General features: G+C 40.6%; 1 protein-coding gene across 1 annotated transcript in view; it reads right to left on the bottom strand.

Annotated features, from left to right (window-relative positions):
• ADCY5 (adenylate cyclase 5) overlaps nucleotides 1-23170 on the bottom strand; it is a 215869-nt gene that overhangs the window by 41610 nt on the left and 151089 nt on the right. Inside the window, exons 4-8 of the mRNA XM_064451210.1 lie at nucleotides 18409-18520; nucleotides 18108-18235; nucleotides 14352-14510; nucleotides 13303-13444; nucleotides 4666-4806 (exon numbers count right to left, since the gene is read on the bottom strand). Of these exons, the coding sequence (XP_064307280.1) occupies nucleotides 4666-4806; nucleotides 13303-13444; nucleotides 14352-14510; nucleotides 18108-18235; nucleotides 18409-18520 (682 nt within the window). The remainder of the gene's footprint in view (nucleotides 1-4665; nucleotides 4807-13302; nucleotides 13445-14351; nucleotides 14511-18107; nucleotides 18236-18408; nucleotides 18521-23170) is intronic.

The following is a 23170-nucleotide window of genomic DNA, read 5'->3' as shown; positions in this document are numbered from 1 at the left end:
GATACCCCTCCAGACAGAAAAGTCCTGAATAACATAAATAAAATGTTTTCAGGAAAATCAGGAATTCCACAAGCTCCTTATACAGCCTATACCTTGCATCTAAGCTTTTTCTTAATTTAGATCTTTCTTGCAGCAAATTAAGATGATTATTTTTAATCCTGCCCTTTGCAGTCATGGAAAATGATTTATCATTATTTTCTGTCCTTACAAACCTTTATGTATTTGAAAACTTTTGTTTCTAAGTAGTCTTCTCCCTTCTAGACTAAACAAACCCAATACTTCAACACTTCTTTACAGGTCACACTGTTGAAATTCTCCTAATTTATAATTTTCTCCATTGGACTATCTCCAATTCATCCACATTCTCCTAAAGGACTGTAATCCCAGATTGCATGTGTTTTTCCAGCTATGACCTTAATAATGCTGAGCAGGGTAAAAGATGCAAAAGAATAATTTGTCATCTAGAACAACCCTGTAATTTTGGAGGGTATCAACGTTTGCCTTTTTATCACTGTTTACAACAAACCTCTTTCAGTTTACTCAGCTACAATCCCTGAATTGTTTTTTTTGGTTTGTTTTGGGTTTGTTGTTTTTTTTTTTTTTAATAGTAGCTTTGTTTTGCTGATGAAATCTGAGACATAAGTATTATTTCCAGAAGTCTAAAATCCATCAATATTTATAAAAGCACTCTGAAATCTATACTGGGAAAAGCAAAGTATTTCTTAGTGGTGTATAAATATTATTATAGCTATAAATATACCTGTACTCTCAAATGCTTTCAAGTCTGTTTATTTTTTTGCCCTTTTGCAATTAAAAACTGGGCCAGAGAGACAGTGGGGAAGACAAGGATGGTGTATGGGGATGTGGGGGAACGCTGCTCCTTTGCATGCACCATGAGCAGTACAAAAGTCTGCATTTCCAGAGAGATACAGTCACTGGTCCTGGACTGACCGCTTTTGTTTAGGAAACAAGAAAACATGCTGTTAAAAGCAATAAAAATAGAAAGCAGCTGTTCTGCTCTTCTGCTGTGCTCTGGCTCTTTTCATACTTTGTATACAGCCACAAAGCTGATCCTGTCCAGGCTTCTCTGCCTGCCCTGGGCAAGTGAGGCAGCCCTCCACCCGCTCCATGCCGGCAGCATCACCCTGTCCAAAAACACGGGCTCTCAGGGCCAAGGCTTCAGCAGAGCCTGCCAGCTCAGAGCAAGGCTCGTTGTCCTCCCACACTATTTGTACCTGTTCCTCCTCTACTGAAAATTTACCAGCTTTTTAGGGGCTGCCGCTGACCTGGCAGCACAACAGAGCACGGTCCCCAAGACTGGCTTTCTCCAGGCACTGGCTCCACCAGCTAATGGGGGTCGCGGTCAGCAATAGGCAACTCCGGAGCCTCCTGCTTGCTGCCTCCCTGCAGGCTCTGCATGGCAAGGAAGGCCACACTAAGCAATGGGAGGGAAAAAGGAAGGACTGGGATGGTCTAGAAAGCAGACCGGTGCATGAGGGAGACCGAGGGGCTGTTGGGCAGGACAGGATGAGCTGGCGCAGTTGCAATCCCAGCTGACTTGGGCCCCAGTTAGCTAGGGTAGGACTAGGAAAATAACTCCAGTTTTCCAGGATGTTTTAGATTACTGCTACATAGACATGTGTAGGATATTTTTTCTTATTTATATGTGCGCGCAAGTACGCAACTTCTGTGTGCCCAGGGGAACAACTTAGCCTGGAAGCATTGTGGAAAGTCAGCTGGATGCAGCAGAGGTTAAGCTCCAAGCCACAACGTGGTGAGAAGCAGGGACCAAAGACCTCCCCCCATGCTGCTGGCCAGACTGCCCTCCCACGCAAACCCCGCCGGATGCGCTGCTGATGTGCCCAGGCATGGCGGCGTGTTGAATTGCCACGGCAAAAGGGCGGGGGGCGGGGAAGAGTATATGGCTACCTTTGATAATAATTGTCTCATCCAGGAATACTGCTAATATATCCTAAGAATAGAGATAGCTACCAGAGTCAAAGTTCAAAGGGAAGAAAAATGGACAAAATAATTGTTTTCTATTAAATATAACAGTTCCCTCCCAAAAATGCGGTTCAGGTAATTTCAATATTCTCTTCTGGGGAATTGTAAGTAGTGCCACAAAAAAAACTGTCTCCCTTTTTTCTGGAAATACGGTTGTCTTCATAATGCAAAATGTTCTCAGTTTATGACAAAAAACTGTGTCCTTTATAACCATCCATATTACTCCCTACGCACAAATGTATTTATATCTACATATCAGTATAACATAACTGCACATCACTGCTACATTACCTGGCTCCTGCCTGAGGACTATCTCACAATTACCTTTATAAACACTTCTTTTGAAATCACAGGGCTAAGGAGCTCCAGGTTGTAAAGTGAAAGGCAATGTTGCACTGCCTGCCTTCAGCATACTAGTTTGACTAATTCAACCTTACGTGTTCATAGTTTTCAAGGAAAAAAGCTACATATAATTACATGCAAGAAGTCTGGGGGAAAGGTGAGTGACATGGAACAAAGAGCATGTTTTCAGGAGCTTTGAAAGCTGGTGTGGCTTACCAAGATCAATGACATGCCATCTCAGAGAAGCACTGAAAAAAGCCTTTGTAGTTCTCCTCCCCTTCTGTCTGTCTGCATTTTGTACTTCTAAGCAGGGCAGTTTGCACACAGTGTACATGTGCATGCAGCCAGCATGCACTGTGCATGCATTTAAGCACACACAGCATCTGTGTAACACAATGTTAGAGATTACAAATAAAGTACTGTGCAAACCTGGGTGGTACAAAAAAAATGCATATTTAAATTAGAAGTTAACACAGAGAGCAAGAGTTGAGACAGGAGATGGAGAAATTGTTCCTATGATCTAATCAATAATATGTCCATCTACCAGACATTAAAATGGTCTCTCGGCCATGGAGAACAGCATGTTTTCATTCTGACTAATGCGTCTCAAACATAAAGCAGTGGGAAATATTGTAAATACCAGATTTTTAAAAATACTCCCCAAGAACAACAAAAAGTCTAGCTGAAAATAATACATCTGAATCAAGTTTAAATTGGTTTTCAAGAAATAGCCTGATGCATGCAACAGCAGCCTCTCAAAAAAGAGCTTAATAAAAGAGGCAGTACAGAAGCAGATTGAGTGGAAAAGATTTTCTGAGCTGCTGAATTTATAAAAAAGTAAATACCATTATGGGGAAAGGTTCAAGATAAGGAGGAAAAAAAAAAGAAAAAGAGAAGCTTTTACTCCTACAAGTGAGGGGCAGGGAAGTTTTTAGGACTCAGTTTGATATTTCAATAAATAATTGTTTTTCCTACTGAACAACCAGCTAGACACGGCAAACTGTAATTAACACCAAGAAGCATAATACCATTTGGCATGCTTACACCTTGTTTCTGAACAGGAGGCTGCAAGAACCCCTTAAAAGCTATTCACAGAAACTTATAATTATAATTATGTGCTAGTGTGATTAGGCTCTTCTAATAATGTCATGCCTATTGAGCACACCCTGTTGAAAAGCCCACATAAAAAATGCACAGTTCCACTGATCTGTACGCTTATGTCAGAAGCCCTCATTTGGAGATCTGAGAAATTAAAGAAACATTACTATGGAGATTAAGAAATTTGGTCTAGCACTGTAAAATAATATTATGATTGAATAATATTAGCACCAACTATTAATAAATGCGCCAGCATTTCCCATTAGAAGGCACCATATGGGGCTGCTTATAGCTATGCCAAAAGTTTTAAGCTGTGGAAGTGAATCTCATGTTAAAAAGTTCTTTGAATACTTTAAGGCTTTGGTAACCTGGAGCAGAACTTTGACTATGGCAACAAAGTGGGCAACAAATACACAATTTTGACTGTGCATGAAGGGTCAAAACAGCATTAATAAGGTCATAGAGCAATCTGATTATGCATGCAATTACAGAGGTGCTAAATGTTTCTATTATTATTACAAATAGCCATTATAATAGAAACTCTTTTCTTCAACTTTATTGCAGGAAACAAAGATAGCATCTACAGCTTTATGTAAAATAAGCCATAAAAGTGTTCTCAGTCCGACTGCATTGGTAACTAGCTCTTGCTCATTTTAATTTAGAAGAACTGAAACTAATAAGCAAGAAATGAAGATGCCTGCTACCTTAGGCCAGTTAATCCATGTACTCCAGAATGTATTCTCGAGAGTTAAACACAACAGCATGATTCAAGTATACATGGGCACTTAGCTTACAGAAGGTGAACAGCATCTGGCTGTTACGCAAGCAAGAAACCTTTGCGGGTGCTGAAGTCTGTAAAGATCTAGTAGAAATGTGTGTCAGCTGCTGTTTGAATGATTGGGTTACTGAGCAATTTTTGTAGATAATCACGTCTTCTCACACAGCCTGGATGAGTTTTCAGAACGTGGGACAAGTCAGACAAAAGAGCCTTCTTTGTGACATTCAGCCTCCCTTCCCCTCTCGAACAACCTTGTGCCTCATCTCACAATCACTCACCTCCAGATGTACCAATTATTATTATTTCTGGAGTCAAAGTAGGATTTACCACCTCCATTTGGAAACCGCCCCTGGGGCTGCAAGAAACTTCAGGCAAAGCAGGAAGGGATATATAATGCTGTATTAAGAAGAAAAGAAATTAATGTCCACAAAGCAGGGCATTACCATTCTCTTCATCTCCTTTGAGACCTGGTGAGCTCCAAGGTGGTTATAAAAGGGCCGGTCAACACCCCAGTGTGGTGGGTTATGGCTGATGGAATTAGCGCGCTGACGGTTCATCTTGGCTATTGTGGCTTTCTCATCTTTCTGAAATACAAATGAGAGAGAAATGCAGAATAAATTTTGAAACGTTTACACGGCAGCCATTCTCCAAGCATCTCTCGCTTCTGATTTTGTGCATGTAACTAGGCTAAACAACAGGCTAGTTAGTTCCTTATTTCAAATATATTGTCTAGCTAAAAAGACAGGCAGGTTTCCACATGGAATGTGTTCTGTGGAAAGACAGGACTTTATTGCACAAAATCAGACCCTTTAATCCTCTCTAGCAAGGACTGCACTGGAGACTTGCTCAGTGAGGACTGTGTGATTTACCTGTACTGACTCAGAAGGCAGAGGGGTGGCAATTATTACATCCTTGCTTAATAGAGACAAACTCTGGAGAGCTTGGAAATTCAGACAGTAGGGATAGCTACAACTTGGCTGTTTATTACTTGAGATATTAAACTTTTTCAAGAGAGTTGCTGCTTCCATGAGTTTACTGAAAACAATAGACGTAATAGTTAATTTTGCATCTCAGTAAGTGTTTAGAGAACCGAAATATTTAAAAAGAAAGCATCAGTCATTTTGAACTCTGGACTTTAGGTTCAAGTGTTGTATGACAATACAGGTAGGCACGCATTCTTTTTTGCCTGGAGTCTGCTTTCCCTACCTGTTTATTTTGATTCCCCACTATTCACTGTAACTTGTACCTGTCAGGAGTTTGCAAAATACCTGGTGTTATTTCCATGGCAACCAGAGAGTTAAATGTCAAGCGTTATGCTGCCTTAAGTGTTTTTTTTTTTAAAGAAATTTAAAAAAGGCTGCTAAAATTCAGCGCTAGGGAAAGCTGCCTGATTGACAAGCATGGGAAATCATCATCTCTTATCTTGCAAAGAAGAGACAGCTACGATGACAACATTTCCCATGAGACCACAAGCTCACCACGCAGGCACCATGCGTACCCAGGAATGCAGTGCTGCAGGCTTCACAGCCACTAGCTGGGGACACGGTGCCACTTGCAACAGGAGCCGACGGGCCTGTGACAGTAAGCAGCAGTGGTCACTGCAGCCCCAGGCTGCCAGCAAAGATCTTTTTCCTTCCAGCCAGGATGACAAGCGTAGGATCTCAAGGAAACTCAGTGGGAGCAAACCTAATGGAGCTGTCAGCTCCCTGGGATGTTAGCTGGGGAGAACCGTACGTGGTCCCACGCTGAATGCCCCCAGGACAGCAGGTGCCTCCCACGTTGCCTCTTCCCCGCATTGAACCCACTGCTGTTTCATCTGCGAGAGCTGAAAACTCCATCACTTGGCACCAGCTGTATTTCACGCGAGCAATCATGACATAGCCACTGGATAACCTCCAGGAGAGCTGCATTTTAAATGTTTCTAAAAATACACTAATGTGATGCAACGCTGCTGTCCAGATTTGAGTTGGTTTGAGGTTTTGGTTTTTAAAAGTCACTCTTTATGGTCTCTCTGCCATAATTTGTAGCATTTTCTTGTGTTTTTTTTTTCAGTTATGCAATCTTTTTCATAGTTATGCTTCTTTATTCTATGATGTGATGCCAGAAAACTGGTAGGAAATAGAGTTTCCTTATCTCCAAGCAAATATATATTGTTTTCAGTAATAGAAGTAACTGTCAATCCATTTTATTACAACTTAGTGAAGGGTTTTCAACCAAAAGCAATCAAAAAACCCAGACACTGAAACTAGTCTGGAGACCTACAGAAGCAAAACTATTTGATTACATTACAAATGCCTTTACATCAACAGATGATAGAAGACACATACAGCAGGTTTCACCCCATGAGTTAGTAAATTTGGTTAGAGTTTGAGAAAAGCCTTAACGCCAAAAATCCAAGCAGACCTACTAACCCCTCTCAGCCCTTGAGCGATCCTTCTACCTGCTGCTAGTGCTGGTAACTCTGAAGCATCACTTCATTAATTTGAAGGGAATAAAACACCTCATGTTTATTGACGCAACGGGGTTGAGGTAAGGGCGGGACAAACGGGTAAATATATACTTCTGAGATCGTTTCTAACCATAAGGTCAGGCACCATAAATTTTCCATGGCTACATGAACTCTGGCAGTATTTCCCACCCCCCCCGTAGAAGGTTTCCAGTGGCTTGTGAACTATGCTTCAGCAATACTTCCAATCAGATTAAAACACATATACACAAGCATAGTGGATTTTGGGTTTCCCAGACTACATACTACATACATACCTCTATATTATCTTGAACAATAGGACTTTGTTGTTAACATCAATACTTACTTAAAAACTTTTTTTAAAACCCAGTATTTTAAAAAGTTGAGCTAATTTATTTTCCAAAAAATCACTTTTTCAGTGGGTGATGATAACAACAAACTCTAAAAATGAAGAATTAGAAGGATCACAGCTCCTCTGTGGAAATTTATGAGGATCCCTCCTCTCTTTCTTCCTGGCTAAGCAACAGTATGAGGACAACTTGCACACAGGGCTACCTAAGGCATACCAAGGCTGGAAAGAAGAACAAAGCAAAGGAAGAGACGATACCTTTCAGTCCTACTCATTACAGGTACTACCAACAGGAGCAGGTGCAAAAGTTTCTGACAGCAGTGAGTTTTTCAGATTTAAAGTGGCTAAACTCCAGAAAGCTATTGTGGGAACTTTTCAAATCTGGACTCACAAAGAGACTGTAAATCTTATTCCCAGAGGTTTTATTGTGTTCCCATCACCAGTTCCCACACACTGAGCTACAGTAATGCTGTAGCAAAACTGCAGAAATAGCTGGGATTTTCCTATACTTATCAGTTGCATCAAGAATGCCTGTTTCTCTAGTGTCTGATTGGATTTTCCAACATATTGATCACTATCAGCGCAACAAAGCAGTGAAATCTGAGCATGGATCAGCCATTTCAGATTCAGCCACATATTATTCTTGAAATTGTCTTGAAGTCCTATTGACACGTGAATGATATTTCTTGCAGCGCTACATGCTCCAAACCATTGCCTTCATAAATCTACATGAGCGGAACCCTGCCGAGCTGTGACTAAATTTGTTAAATCGAGCAATCATCACTTTAGATTGATTGTGTTTTACAAGAGTCACATGCACAACATTTAAAGGACCATTTTGTTTCTTCAGCTGGATGGAGTTCCAAGACACTATTTAGAAAAGAATGAGAATTGTTTTTCTAGGAGTTATGGCCAAAGTTTTGTTGAGCTGTTTTAAGGCCACCATCAACAATCCTTTCTGAAACTGTTGTGTACCTGCTATTGTTAAAAGAAACACCCACATTTACTGCAATTGAAAGACATTACAAAAAAAAATAAACATTTTTTCAGCTTGCTGACTTTGTGCAATCAGCACAGTGTGTTTAGTCAGCAGTATTGCTCATCTGTTGACAGTCACATTTTGTTTCCACTTGTGTTCAAAGCAAAGCATTTCCCCAGACTTCTGACAATGTTGAGGACAATAAAACTAGCTGTAAACCTTATATGCTATCAAAACCCAATTCATCTGTTTCCTAACCCTCCAAACACATACTTTTCCACCCTTCTCATAGTAAATCTTTTGTCAAAGATTAGAAGTGATGAGTAGAGTAGTTGTGATGGTTCTACAAATTAGTGCAGCACCTGATCTCTGGGAAGAGCAGAAAGTTGCCAACAACCACCAAGTGACATGCTCCTGTACAAATTCCAGAAACAGCAATTAAACTGAGTACTGTAAGAATAGCAGGGATGTGATAGGATAGCAGCAATGACTGGGATTGACATTTTGTATAAAATGCAGGAGGACAGATTTAAAAGTTGTGGAAGTGGAGGTACAGACCTCTGTGTTAGTAAGGCTACAGTCTGCAGGGTAGACTTAAAAGTATGACAAGAATAAAACAAAACCACTCTTTGGAAGGATAAAGACATTGTACTGAGTAATGCTGGGTAGTTCACTACAGTCCCCTCAGGGTTAAGTTTGGGAATCAGTAAATATCTTGGTAATAGTATTAGTAATTCTAGCTGCTAATTCGTTCTTTATCTGGAAACACAGACTTTCAGATAAAGAATGAAGATGCAAAGCCAGTAATGGAGGAAAGGCAAAGATGTCCTTGGAGAAGTCCTGTATTTCTTTCACGCTAAGTTAAGTCCATTAGAGACACGTATCCAAATGCATGAGAAAAATACTGAATAAGGATAGAAGTCACTCTGTGTAAGTCACCCTATATCACACAAGGATAACAGAAACTCAAAAATCTACATTACTGTAGAACTGAAGGAACAGATTATTTCTCTTCAGATAATCACTTCTGCCACAGTAGAGGCAAAAGGGAAGAGGGATCATAAGTGTAGGGTTATAAATGGAAAGCATGACTAAGCTGGAAGCAAAACTTAAATGTGATGTGCCGAAGTCAGAAGGACAACCTCCATCCCAGGTCTGTGCAAAACTGCCAACTGCAATTTCAGTTCTGATAACAGATACTTTTAATAACTATTTACTCAGATATCATGACATGACACAGAACTTGTAGAGCAGCAAATGCCGGGCTTGGATTAACAGCCTTGAGAGCATCCAAGTTTTTCTAAACAGAAAAAATACAGTGGTTCTTACTGGTCTTGTTTTTTCCATAGAGCACTTGACAAAGTGCTGTGCTGAGACTAATGGCTAAGACAGACGGGGAATACGAATCTGGGCAAAGAGCTGGTTTCCAGTTAAATGGCAAGAGATGATTTGAATAAGGAAGCATTAGGCTGGATGTAAGTTATTAGTAGAGTTACTCAATGATTAGTCTCGGGGCAGATTTTGTTTAATTTTTTTCTTATCACATCTGACACCAAGTGTAGCAACGACAGACTTTGCTAATAGAGAAGCAGAGGCAGTGTCTGATAGATAAGAAAAAAAGGACTATTAGCACCTGACATTTGAGGACTGACATAGTAGAAACGGGACCCAAGACATTCAGGTGTACAAAATGCATGATCATTCATTTAGAGATTACAGTCAGAAGCTTCACTTCTTTATCAGGAATCACATTAGTTCATCACAGAATAAATATCAGACACCAAGATAATGCAACTATGCAAAAGATAAAGGTTTCCATTGATGATCACGAAAATGAAGAGTTTGCTGTGAGAGCTTGTGATTATCTCTTCTGCATTGGGAGAAGACATTAGAAAAGTTTGTCTTACAAGAAAAAAGGCTGAGAGGGAGAGAGGGGATACAATTGCTGTCTGACAGCAGACACCAGACAACCAGAGCAACCAGGTTTTAGAGCAGCCCACTGTTAGCACTAATGGGAGCAAATAAACTGCAGCAAAAGGTTCAACAGACCTTTATGGGAGGGCCTGCTAATTTTATGACAAGAATTACTTTATATATACATGTATATACAAACACACATTTACCTATATGTACATGTGTGTATATCTACACAGGTTCACATTACAATTATATGCATGGCACCCTTCGTATCTCACACAGTTAGGACTGTTTTATACTTTAATTATCAAAAGCCTAGCTTAAGGAATTGAAAGAAAATACAAAGAAAACAAATTTGAGGCTTTGGATCTATGCTTTCAAAAAAACCCATGAAATTTTTTATCTGGGGGAACACAACACTGCAATAATAAAGTCACTCCTGCACTGCTGTGGGGTATCTGAGCACTGCCTTCTTCACAGGCAAGTGCTCACCCACAAGAGCAGCAGCATCACAGGACAGGGCAAACAAAGGTGAAAGCAGATGTGGAGGTGAAGATGAGGAGAGAGAAACCTAAACAGACTGGATTTTAAATATAGAATAATATAATATAGAGAATATGAGTTCATTATCTTTCAATAGAAAGCAACTCTTCTGTGTAGCAGAGAGAAAACAAGGACTACGTTTTCAGCTCTAGGGATGTTATTTAAAGATGGAGCAATCAGAATCTAGCTTTCTTCCCCTTAAAACTCAAATAAATCTAGTCCAGTTAACAGCATCCTTAACAAGGAAAAAAAAGCTAGTTTCAAAGAAGGAGCTAGTCTGAGTTCCTGGAACAAAATTATTAGATAAATGTTCCTCCTATTTACTCTGTGCCACAGAAATGGCATTAACATGATGAAAAAGTCAAATAAACAAAAAAAGACAGAAAATTCAAAGTTATGGCTCCCCATGGCAACCGTAAGCAGAAAGGGTATGGAACAGATGCTGTTACATTTTATACATTCATCATAACTCTTGGTATTGTTGGGTTTCAATGGCTGTGGGACTGATGGACCACATACTCAGATAATTCAAGCCTGCCTGTGTGAACTGAGGAATAGCTCAGGCAAAGTTACTTGGGTCAACGATGCAACTGCTCTCAGATCAATGCAAATCCTATGCCTTGTGTGTGAGGACAGCAGGAACCCAGACACGACTCACAGGAACCCATTACTAAGTTGGTGAACATTTTATGGCCATTACTGGAACAGACTGAATCGAAAACCTGGCTAAATACATCGCAAGAAGTCATTAAAATCAAGCAGAAATGGAAGGAAAAAGTGAAGTGCTAGAACTTTGCCTAGAATCAGGCAAAATATTCAAGATTGACTGAGCTGACTATGGGAGAAAGCTTTTCTCACTTCTGATTTTCACATTAAGTGAAAATGAGTTTTTAAAGAGGAGGAGAACTTTAAACTATTCACAAAGGGATAGAAAAGGGCTATGGGAGCAAGACAATTGCAGAAGTATGCGCAAACCAGGAGCCCCTCAAACTCTAAACACTAATAGCCATGACCTTGAGTAGCAGTTTCTTTATGTTTCAAATTAATATAATAATTACATAGGCCATGTGCATGTCCCAATTCTTAGCTACTCTGGGATGCAGCACATTAAAGCAGCAGTATAACAGTGCCTAGAGACTTCAGCTAAGGGCTATGCTGTTTAACAGAGGTGCAATACATATAAAGCAGTGAAAGAATGACAGGGGTGAAACCCATTTTATTTTACCATGGAAAATCAAGGCACAAAGATGCTTGTTCCTCAAAATCTAGGTCTAGAATGGAATCCACATCTCTCCTGAGTCTCTGTCCAGTCTCCTAGTCAAAAGACAGCCCTGTATTCAAAAATGAAGTTAAGTTCCAAGTACCCTGTGTCTCTTGTTTTTGAGGTTTTTTTTTTTTTGTCTACACCATCAAGGAGCAGAATCTTGATCTTAGGTCCTCCTCTTCTCTCCAGAGAAAACCCCAGTTCTCCACAAGAACATGTAGACATCTTGGTGAGTTCATGATTTAAGAAGTCAATATAGTTTTTCCAGCCCAGGAGATGGGGCCTGACCATAATGGTATTTTGGTTTGTGTTCTTAAATCTACCCAGCAAAGAAGTGCTTTAGGTATAAACATCAGCTGGCCCACTGACAGGCAGTGATGCTCAGGAAACAATAACCTTTCACTGCAAGCTCTAATCCTCTTTTGAAGACTGACAATTGTTAATGAGATTTATCTTATGAGCAGATAAAGACCAAAACATCAGCTTCTCTCTTTAGGAGATGATAGGGATTTTCTTGGAGATTTTTTACACAATATCCATTAAGGAGATTGGAGGCTTCCATTCTCCCAGGAAATAAGACAATGGTAGCAAAGTATTTCTGTATAGGTGTTAATAGTTATTCAAATCAACCATGCTATTGGAACATGTCACAAACACTTCATTTAATCGCATGTTAGTCATATTTACAGCTGGGGGAAGGTTTAATTGGTCATAGATTCAGAAATACGTGAAATTATTTTCAATTCAGGCCAATCTTTATATGCTTGCCTATACTGTGAATAGCAAAGTAGTGCCTGTAATGAAGAAATTACTTAGAGAATTATTACTGGCTAGGCTCAACTAGATGACCAAAAAGGTCCTTTTCTAGTATTACAATCCACCATTATTTAAAAGAATACAAACTACTGATAATGTCAACCCATTTTCTGTTACTGGCAGTGTCACAAAAAGGAGATATATTGGCTGAAGTCCAAGCTGCATTTGACTTAAGTTCAAGTCAGTAATGACCTAATAGCCTTATTTTGTTGACCCATGTCATAGCAGTAGGTGTGATCTCATCCCACTGTCACAGTGATCATCTGTCATTATAGTGGGGGGTAGATTTTCATATCCTCAGAAACAGAGGCTGAAAAGTAATGATAGGAACTGCTCTAATCTTTATGTTCATGGCAATATGGTGAGCAGGTAGACAAAAAACCCCACCTCTGTAACCTGACAGAGAAGAGATCTTTGTGGCTTTCATCTATTGCTGTAAGAACTTGTACAAGTATCAAATTTAATTGAAAATATACATTCTTCAAAATTATTTTGAAAATAACTCAGGACAGTTTCTTTGATCGATCTAGAAAGTACTTGGTGCAGAAACCTTATGCAGAAGGTGGCTGTACTCCTACGCACGCAAAAGTTCAGGAAGGGGAGAGAGAAACAGAGATTTTTGTCACCACAGGTCAGGCAGTCAACTGACTCATCTATAAAGGCTGGTGTTCACTCTACTTTAGTGTGTTGGAGACCATCTAGTTATTAAAAGTATCTAAACCTGCATTAGGTTGTTTGGTCTTACCCGTTTCTGGCTGCACCGTACAATCAAGAAGGTCTCAATACTGTGCTCTTTCAGATAAGCATTGCGTTCCCCTCCAAAGCCCAGCTCCACCTCATAGTCTCCATTGAGATAGTTCAGGGTTGCTTTTGTTATGTGGATGCGCCTTGAATGAGACAAAAGACAAACCAATTTTTGTTGGCTCTGAAAAGTTATCACCTAACAAGCCAGTTCCTGTCAGTGACAGGTTCCATGTCCTGGAACAAACAAGCAATAAAAATCCATTTATTTAGCCATGCCACCACTCTTACAGATGTAGTACAGGAGTTTCATTTATTTTAAAGGAAGCAGGCCAGGAGGCATCTTCTTAAAGAAAGAGGCGTTGTGTTCATGTTAAGCATCTTACACATGCATTTATGAGCACCTCCTTAGATATAAAGCACTTACTCTTTCATTCACTTTGCTCCAACACACAGCAGTATATTTTTTTTGCAAACACAGGCCCTTCACAAGGACATGTCTACTTAGTGAACACATGTAATTTATACTGTAGCATGCATCTTTTTTTGTTGTATCTCTTTAATCATTGTGGCACAAGAGTGCCTTGTAGAGGTACCCTGTCAAGCACCACAGTCTTATGCTTTCTTCCAGAGCAGAGAAAAGATGGAAAGGCAAGTAGAAAAAATATCTCATGGAGTTAACTTGGTAGCAACTCAGTCTTCAGTTGGTCCATACAGTGGTGAAACAAGAACCGATTCTGCTCTATAGGAATGTTTCAAAACAAATGGCTGGTCTGAAACAATGCTTCATACAATATCCATTGATAGCTGGGATGCTCTCCAGCAAACACTGTTAACATACAGTCACATCTCTTTGTAACTATGACCAACTTTGCTAGTGTTCGCATAGACTTGCTCATTTCTGTTGTATCTATCAGCTTTGTTTCACAGAGAAGGAATTCTGTTCTTACCACAGAAGCATATGCCCATCTTGGGATTTTCCTACCTCACTGTGACATGCCAGACACAAAACAACACATGCATTAACACCACAGTTTTGATGAAGCAACATACCCAGCTTTGCCCCCTGCTTCCATATGGTTGGCTAAGGTAACGTCGTTGGACCACACATCAAACTGCCACTTCCTAAGGCCCAAGACCCCGCAGTGAACTCTCCCGCTGTGGATTCCAACCCTCATGTTGACATTTACGCCCGTCACCTCCCGGACTAGTCTGAAAAGAGATATGGGAAAAGAGGACATCACTAAGAACTGCATGGTTGTAGTTGGTGGCACAAACTTGCACCCAGAACACAAAAGTCCACAATGACCCATAAATTATTCACTCATACACACAGTGCTGCTAATCCACATCAAGAGGAGAACAAAACAAAACCAGACCAGCTGTACTGCTCTTGGATAGCCTGGCTGGCCAGGCGGAGTACTAATTAGAAGGGGGAGCCCTTGGAGTAAATCCAGGTACCCCAAACTCATGGTCAAGTTGAGAACTCAAAAAAAAAAAAATGTCTTTGGGGCAGTAAAAAGAATAAAGTGCTGGTCTCTGATTTCCATACCAAAGCTGGACATAACCTGCTACTATTAAGAGTAATAGCATATTGCAAAGAGAAAAAGGAAATGATTTCAGAGATCTTAATTTGTCTGTATGGCACCAAGCACCAACTCTTCCAGAGATGAAATATGATATGTGTGTGAAATACCCCACTGCAGTTGGAAAGCTTGAATGGGGCTTACAGCTGCAGTCAGAGCAGCAAAACCAGAGAACCACATCTATTGCAGTCACTCCAAACAGGCAGCTACAAATACTCAAGCACCGATTTTAATGAGGTTTTGGATGCTCTGCTTACTGCCAGAATGACTGCTGGGATACTTTGTGGGTTTTGTCCTTTTAGGGCAAAAGTTAACTTCAAGAGCTGTTCACATGGAAAATATATTTAGGAATGTGGGTAGGGGAAAGTCTTGATGAGGCCATCAGAACAACTCTGCTTCTCATTATTGCTGATCACATCATTCCCAGAATGTCCATGTTTCACAGGCAAATTCACCTACATCACGGAGCATAGTCCTTTCCCTTTGACTTGTTAGTTCCTCGCAGCATGAAGTTGTACTTTATACCTATCAGACTTCAACCTCTTTGGTTTTCATGTTCATCTAGTCCTTTCTAGATAACATCCTCTGAACAGGTAAGTCCTCCCAACTTCCTAGCATCAACAAAGATCTAATATTTATGCTTTAGTTTTTAATGAAAATGAATGATTAAAGATAGACCAATTTTGGACTCTAGTTCACTCCTCACAGTGTAATATGCCCCTTTAAAGACTGTTAAAGATGATTTCTTGTTAAAACAGCACCTATCATCTTCTTACAATCCCTATCTTACATTTCACTACCTACTCTCCGAAGTGACATTCATTACTTTCATTAACAAGCAGCAGAGATTCTCTAGCAGGGAAGCTGCATATGGTTAAGGTGCCATAGGCTTATGAACTCAAAGAGCTCCAACCATAACACTTGGGAAAACAACAGGAACTGGGGTAATGAAAAAGCAGCTGCAGCCATAACCCTTGCAAGGACAACAGCAGCACTGGGGAGGAAGGAAGAACACGCTGCAAGAGTGGTACAAACCCTGCTGCACCCTCTGCCAAGCCATGTTACTGACACAAGGCCAGGGAACTTCTCCCAGTAGAGTCGTTGATGAGAAAGTGACTTTCTCCAGACTTTGCAGCACACAAATGATTTTGGTTATCCTTTGTAGACAAATGAAATATCCTTTGTCACCTTCCATTTTTTTTTAGTTCATTTATACCAGCAGTACCGTGAATACAATTCTATCTTTCTGATCTGAGGTAACACTCCTTGCTGTTATTGTGCACAGATTAAATCAGCCTACGGGCAGGGCCCAGTGTTGGTGAAGCCTGCAATCAAATGTTCAGTAGCTATTTGTTACCTGCAATCAAATGTTCAGTAGCTGTTGGTTACCTTAATTGTGAAACCTCTTATCTTGATCCTTAGGGGAGGAGGAGGTGGGGGGGAAAGCAGGGGTAGTGAGAAGAGAGTCACTTCCCAGAGTTATTAAGAGATAAGTTTGTTAAATGCATTCATCATGCATCGAGTGGGAAACACGTTTTAAAGGCTGCTGAAGAGCTATTTGTAAACAAACACTGAGTGCACTTCAGCTCCATGTTTATTTCAAGGTAAGGTGGGTTGCAGTTAATCAATGAAGTCTAGACATCCTGGTGTTACTCAGCCTTGTGGGGGATTACACAGCAATGTGTCAAGGTCCCTGGACTTTATCAGGCCAACTACTGCAGAAAGTGAGATGTTTCTGGGCAACGTACACAGCATCTTCTTGGTAGGGTTGGTGGCTAAGATTTGCGGCTTCTTATGTTTGACAAGACACTTTGTCACCTGCCACTTAAATTTATTCACGTGGAAGAAATAGCATCCCTTCAAGGGCTACTGGAAACTCGTCACCTGCAACTCCTTTTATTTTGCATTTTGCATACAAACCCCAAAAGAAGACCGGTGCAAAGCAACAGAATTTAAAACCCGGAAAGTAAGGGTTGGAAGTCCTGACAGTGTACGCTGTATACGAAACAAGGCAATGCTGCTGTGTACTGCTCTTTGCATGGGGTCTCCTGCGTGAAAACACAACTCTTCAAACTATGTATCTGTGTTATGAAAACGAGACTGAAAAGTGTGGGTGTGTATTCATGTCCTTGCAGAAATTCAAGTGGTAAGGATATACTGTATGAAGCTCAGCAAATAGATAGCTCTAGTTTTTACTCAACAGGATGAGAGGAGAACTGCATAGTGATCTTCTACTTCTCTGTTGGTACCACTGATACTTTAGAAGATGCTTTCACAAAATAAAAAACGAGAGAAGAAGGGAAAACGCAGCAGTCTCTGTGCAGCAGGGATGGTGTAGATGTTAAGGTCAGCTCAGTTACCATTCAAAACTGACTGATCTTTGTGCCCAAACTTGCGTACACTCAGGGTGACCAACTAAATCTTCCCTCCCTGAATTCTGAAAGATTCATCCTGTGAAAGCTCATGTCCAGGCAAACAATATTCAACATTGTCCGCAATCCTCCAAGTAATATAATTAGATGTGGGTCTCATATTTGCTACTCTTTAAAGACAGGAAAGATTTGGACAAACACAGCATTGCTAGTCTGACCTCAGGAGCAGGCAAAGCCTCAGAACAGACTTTAAAAGAAAAAAATAAAGACGGAAATAAAAGAAAGTGAAAATAAAGGAAAAAGCACCATGGATCTGTCCCAGCCTGCGCCAGACCAACTTTATGGTTTTCTTCAATAATCAATTTAACTAAAGTAAGAAAGTCTTGAATCTGACCTCTTCGGCATAGGGACACATGGAGAAGGATTAGTTAAACTAGACAAGACAGACCTTAGTAGAGGAATTGTAAGGTGAGTAAAAAGCTGGTTTAAAGACAGGTAAGTGAAGAGTGACTGAAATTTAATAAAGTTATTATAATCCTCTGATTTCACATTTCTGTAATTCACTGGAATCCTTCTTTGAGAATGAGACTTCTGGTCATTACAGTAATCTCTGCCTTTCTCACCAGGAGATTGAGCTCTGACATCCACGTGGGTGTAATGGACTCAAGTATCTGATTTTCTGCTGTCAAACCTTTACTGCATTTTGTCTTCTTGTTCCAGTTGGTCTCCCTTTTTGCTGGCATCAGTTCCCTGGTTTGGCTATCTTACTACTAACGTAAGGAAGACCTAACGGGAAAGAGAATCTACTTGCTATTTGTTCGGAAGTTCTCCATGGGGAATATGGTACTTACGAGATGGCCTCTATCATATCCATTCCCATTTCAACACAGCAGTGTGCATGGTCAGCTCTTGCTTCTGGCAACCCAGAGACGCAGTAATAGCAATCACCCAGGATCTTGATACGTAAACAGTGGTTCTCCTAACAAAAAAAAAAATTAATAATAAAGGAGAGAGAATTATTCCGCTTATATTCATGCTTGCAATAGCTTGCCTTTTAAGGCAGTGAATATTTACAGAAATCCAGTGAACCAGCACAGTATGTCATTCTTGCAACAGGAAAAAAATATATCAGAATTATAAAAGAAAACTTACGGCTGCTAGCTTATCAAATCTGGCAAAGAGCTCGTTCAGCGTCATGACCAGCTCCTGAGCAGTGCACTGGGAGGCCAGACTTGTGAAACCCTCTATGTCTGCAAAGAGGATGCTTGGGAAAAAAAGAGAAAAAGAAAAGGAAAGTGTCACAAAATTTGTTGCTGATATTTGTGTAAGTTTTGGGGTAGAAGTGCAGGGATGACAGGCATGTAGGGGTATCCCAGCTCTATAGCAGCAAGGAGGTGAACACTCCTAATGCCACCTATGCCACAGCCTTGATCACGCATAAAGCCCTGAGGGGCATGGCCTCATCCCCACCAGAGATCAGAAAGGGTGAGAAAACCCCGCAAGCCTTTCATCCCCCCACTCCATGTCCAGAAAATTTATGGTACGCTGGGAGCTGGTGGTGGCATAATAAGGCTATCAGCCACTAGCAACAAGGCACTCCTACACAATGACCAGATTAGCCCAGCTATAAAGTCAACGCTTACCCATTTTGTTCACATTCCTCAACTTCTCAGCTCAATAACATCGCCAGTGTGTTAAGTCTGCTGCAGAAAACCCACACTCCTTTGCCTGCTTCCCCTGCTGCCAAAGTGCAGCCACAAAATAAAATCCCTCTCTAGTGAACAACCCTAACTTGCCTACTACAGCTTTCACCCCTGCTTCGGTGGTCTGCTTCCATGCACGCACCGGAGCCCCGTGGCTGGCCGCATCCTGCCTGTACCGTGTGCCTGGCAGACATGCTCCTGCAATGTTATAAACGCACGAAGCCAACCACAATGGCACCACATGCTGCCAGGGTAAAGGCTTGGGCACAGCAGGGCTAGCTGGACATGCGTCAACACACTTGGCTGTCCTGGTGAAGATATTTTATTGGGCTTTTATACTCTTCATTCACTGGAGAAGAAAATCTACACTGATTTACTCTACTCTACTCATCTCCCAGCTGTGCACGCTTCTCACTCATTGCTTTTTTTTTTTTTGCTCAACTTCTAAAGAACTACAGAAATGAAACCTCTCATTTGTACCACACCTTCCAGCTGGCTTAGCCCCTGAAACACTATAAATATATACACCTACAGCGCTTAGAAGCTCCTCTCAGTAAGGCTGCAGGCAGGCATCACCCAACTTTCTGCCAAACGACAAGCGCAGCCCTGGCCAACTGAGGCAAACTTCTGCTACTGCAACAGGGAAACCAAATTGCTCCCATCTTCCCAGGACGGACCGGGAAAGCCCTCTGAAATCAGTGTGGACTGTTTTGAAAGCACAGTTATTTGAATCACAAGTATTAAAAATTATTCCTTGATTTCAATTAATCAGTTTCAATGTGGTACTGCAAAGATTCTTTTTTAAACTGGAAAAAGATTTTGATTCATAATTACAACATGGAAATTATTGAAATGCAATCAAACACAGCCATTTGGCTAAATTTAAAATATTCAGTAAAACAAGCACCAGACTATGTCTGTATAGATCTAAGATAAAATGTATATATGCACACACATTTATGTAATTGTAAAATTCATAAGTTATATTTGTATATAGGAACATTTATCAAGTGGTTGATTTCGTCTTTGAAGTTGATTATCGCATCAAGATGTACTTGAATAGGAAGAGAAGTTAAAAGTGTAAATAACAAGCACTTTGGAATGGTTTCTTCTTTGTAACATAAAACTCCAACAAGTTTTAGGCAAATTGCAGAGACTATATTTTCAGTTGGAATTCCCTGCAATGTCTTCAGACAGAAAGCAAAGAAAACAAAAATATTTTCACCAGCATTTTTTGCAAAAATCCTGAAACACATTTCAATTCTGGCATGCTTTTCCTATTTTCCTTCTAAATGTCAACTCCAATAAATCCTCAACCAAACATATTGCATTAAGTATTTCTTTGATAGTCAGACTGAAGTTAAAACGTACAAGAAAAAAACAAGACAGGAATGCAGGGACGTCTGAATCAAAATATACTTCGCCATTTTTTAAACACTTGAGAAAATACACAAAAAATAAATCAAGATTTCACATATTTACAAATAAAAGTAAACCTCCCAAAGAAATACACTTGAAATCACGTGAAATCTTAAGAGATGTCTGTATTGCTCACTAAGCAAGTTATGCATGTGTTAATATGTAATGTACAAATAGGAAATGTCTCCAGTTCTTCTGGCAGTAACAAAATATATCTTGTTGGAAGCATGTTCCTCTTCCAGCATGGGACAAATTGCAAACTCCTCACTTGTGGACACGTTTATACTTTTTGCTTGTGTGCGTGTTGTAACAGCTGTGCGTTATAACAGGAGGAATATAGAGTAACTGCTGCTCTAATGTTCAGAGAGCAATGGGTATATCTGAAAATACTAGACAGGGATGCCCTGAGCCTTCTCCTTATGCCTGATTCAGAAAATCAGTGCTTGCATAGTCTCCTAATAAACATGGATAAATGACTGAAGGTTGCCCCCTCCATTCTCCATTATTATCATGGCAGATAAATGGATCAGACATTCATAGAAGTTAAATTGCAGCAGAATTTTCAACCAGGCAACACAGGTAATCAGCAGAGACCTATGGAACCAACCTATGCACATATTTATGCCTTTTCAAATTGAAACTACTTGATTACAGCATTTTCTCAAACTTGTAACTTTCTATAGGTGACCAGCAAATTGCTCTTTGTTCAGATTCAGCAGCTATCTCCTTCATCTTGATCCTTGTCTTGCACTTCCAAGGACAGCACGGTTGCAGCTCCAGATGCAGCTCTCTGGCTGAGTTCTAGAAAACTACAATTATAAGCCCTGCAAAAGGGTTTATTATGAGAATAAAACCTGGAAAGGTTGCATGATGGGAATCAGAAATGCATTCTGCACATGAGCCTGTAGCAATATTGGGAAGTTAACAGGGGCATTAGATGACGTTAGGAAGCCAACATTTACTACCTGAGATGCTTCTTGGAATGAGTGTTTTGTCTGAGGAAAGAGGCATGCATGAAACAATTTCAGCAAAGCCAGTTTGATAATTTTGGAGAGGGAAGACAAGGAAAAAGAAGTTTGCTTTTGTCTAAAGTAAAGGAATGAATTACAAGTATTTATTTAGATGGTTCAAGTCTCTTCTCACTCTTGAACATAGACATGACTCTTGGCAATAAGGGAAGAGCTTCACCTGGCACATACCTTTTCTTCTTTATACGAAAACCTACTCAGAATTGGTTACATGTTAAGTCCTTTGCATGTTTTAGTTTTTGCACACTTTGTGATTAACGTGAAGACATCTACCTGCGCAGTCCACCCCTTCGCCCCTCTTCCATGTCAGCCAACCAAGTAACATACACACCTCTTGCAGCACCTGAGTATATTCCATTACAGGCTTGAGACAACTGTATGACCTGCTCTGCAGCCAAAGCTATGCCACTGAGCTATCAGAAGACACTGCCTGGGACACATGGACTGCGGGGAATGGAAAACCTCATCAGGGTATGGAAAGGACCACATGGGAGACTGCAGAGCAGTGATTTAGGAACTGAACACAGAGGGGTCAAAGACACATTTGTGGCAGGAGACTGGAGAAAGAACCACACATGATCATCACAGAAAACAGCCCTTGCAAACAGGAACGCAGCCTGAAGCCTCCCTGTCCTCTCCTCTCAACAGAGAGCTCTGAAAACCGCTAAATCACATTTTACTCCTCCTGCCTAAATCTGTTCCCTCCACACGCTCCTGCTAGCACTGCAGCTCCAGCAGCAGAGACAACAACCAGGTTTATTGCTCCCAACACTGCTAACAACCTGCAAGGGAGGAATGGGGACCAGTGACCATGGCGCTGTGCCATGCCATGTCTGTTCCTTTTGTTATTAACCCCAGTAATCCTTAAATTCAACCTTCTCCCTGTAAAATACCCAACAGCCCAGAAGCAACTAGGAAAAAAGATTTCTCTTACAATAGCCATCAGGGAACAGCACATGATCCTCACCCTGTGTTTAGTCAGGGCTTTTCTTTAAAAACAAAGCCTGCTATATCTCTTTACACACACAACACACACAGAGTGACATTGTAGGAGCAGCCCCCAGTCCTACCAGTGCATTTATCCAGACCAGGAGTCCTAGAGTTTAAACACAGAGCTTCCCCAGTACCCTTAGATCCTCACTGCACACTTCCGTCTTTCATGTCAGACTACCCTTAGCAATGAAAAGATTTTAGTAAAGGACAATGGTGATGGATGATTATGAAGGGCACAACCCAAGCCAACTATTTGTCAGTCTTCAGAGGGCAAGGCATTTCCTTGCTGGTGGGAGCACAATGCCAGTAATAGGCTTTCCTTGTGCCAAACTGTGGGGTAAATGACAGTGGTCAACAGAAGGTCAAATGAAATAATTATTAAAGCTATAAAATATTGCAAGATAAGTAAGGCAGTGGTTTAGATGTACTATTAGCTGAAGCTGACTGGAAGGGATTGACCACACAGTCTGCAGCCTGGGTGTCAGCAACTGGGTCCCTTCATCTGGAAGGCTATTGCTTTGTGGGAAAAAAGAGTTTAGCATGTAATTAAAATGCTGTAATGGCTTCAGAGCTCTTGATATATTTTTCCATTCCATCACTGCCTTCAGATTTACCATCTGACTGGGTTTCGACCGGCAGTAACCAGGGTATGAACTCAAAAAAGACAAAAAAATGGTTTATTTCTGGGAAAAACAGACAAGAAAAGGGAGTTATCATTCATTTTACAAGTGTTTTTTTTTTTTTTTAATTATTTCTGTTTAATTTTGGTTG

The sequence above is a fragment of the Phalacrocorax carbo genome, chromosome 5 (genome assembly GCF_963921805.1).
Source record: "Phalacrocorax carbo chromosome 5, bPhaCar2.1, whole genome shotgun sequence".
Classification (NCBI taxonomy): Eukaryota; Metazoa; Chordata; class Aves; order Suliformes; family Phalacrocoracidae; genus Phalacrocorax; species Phalacrocorax carbo.
Note: the sequence above shows the minus strand (reverse complement) of the source record. Positions and strands in the feature narration are given on the sequence as shown.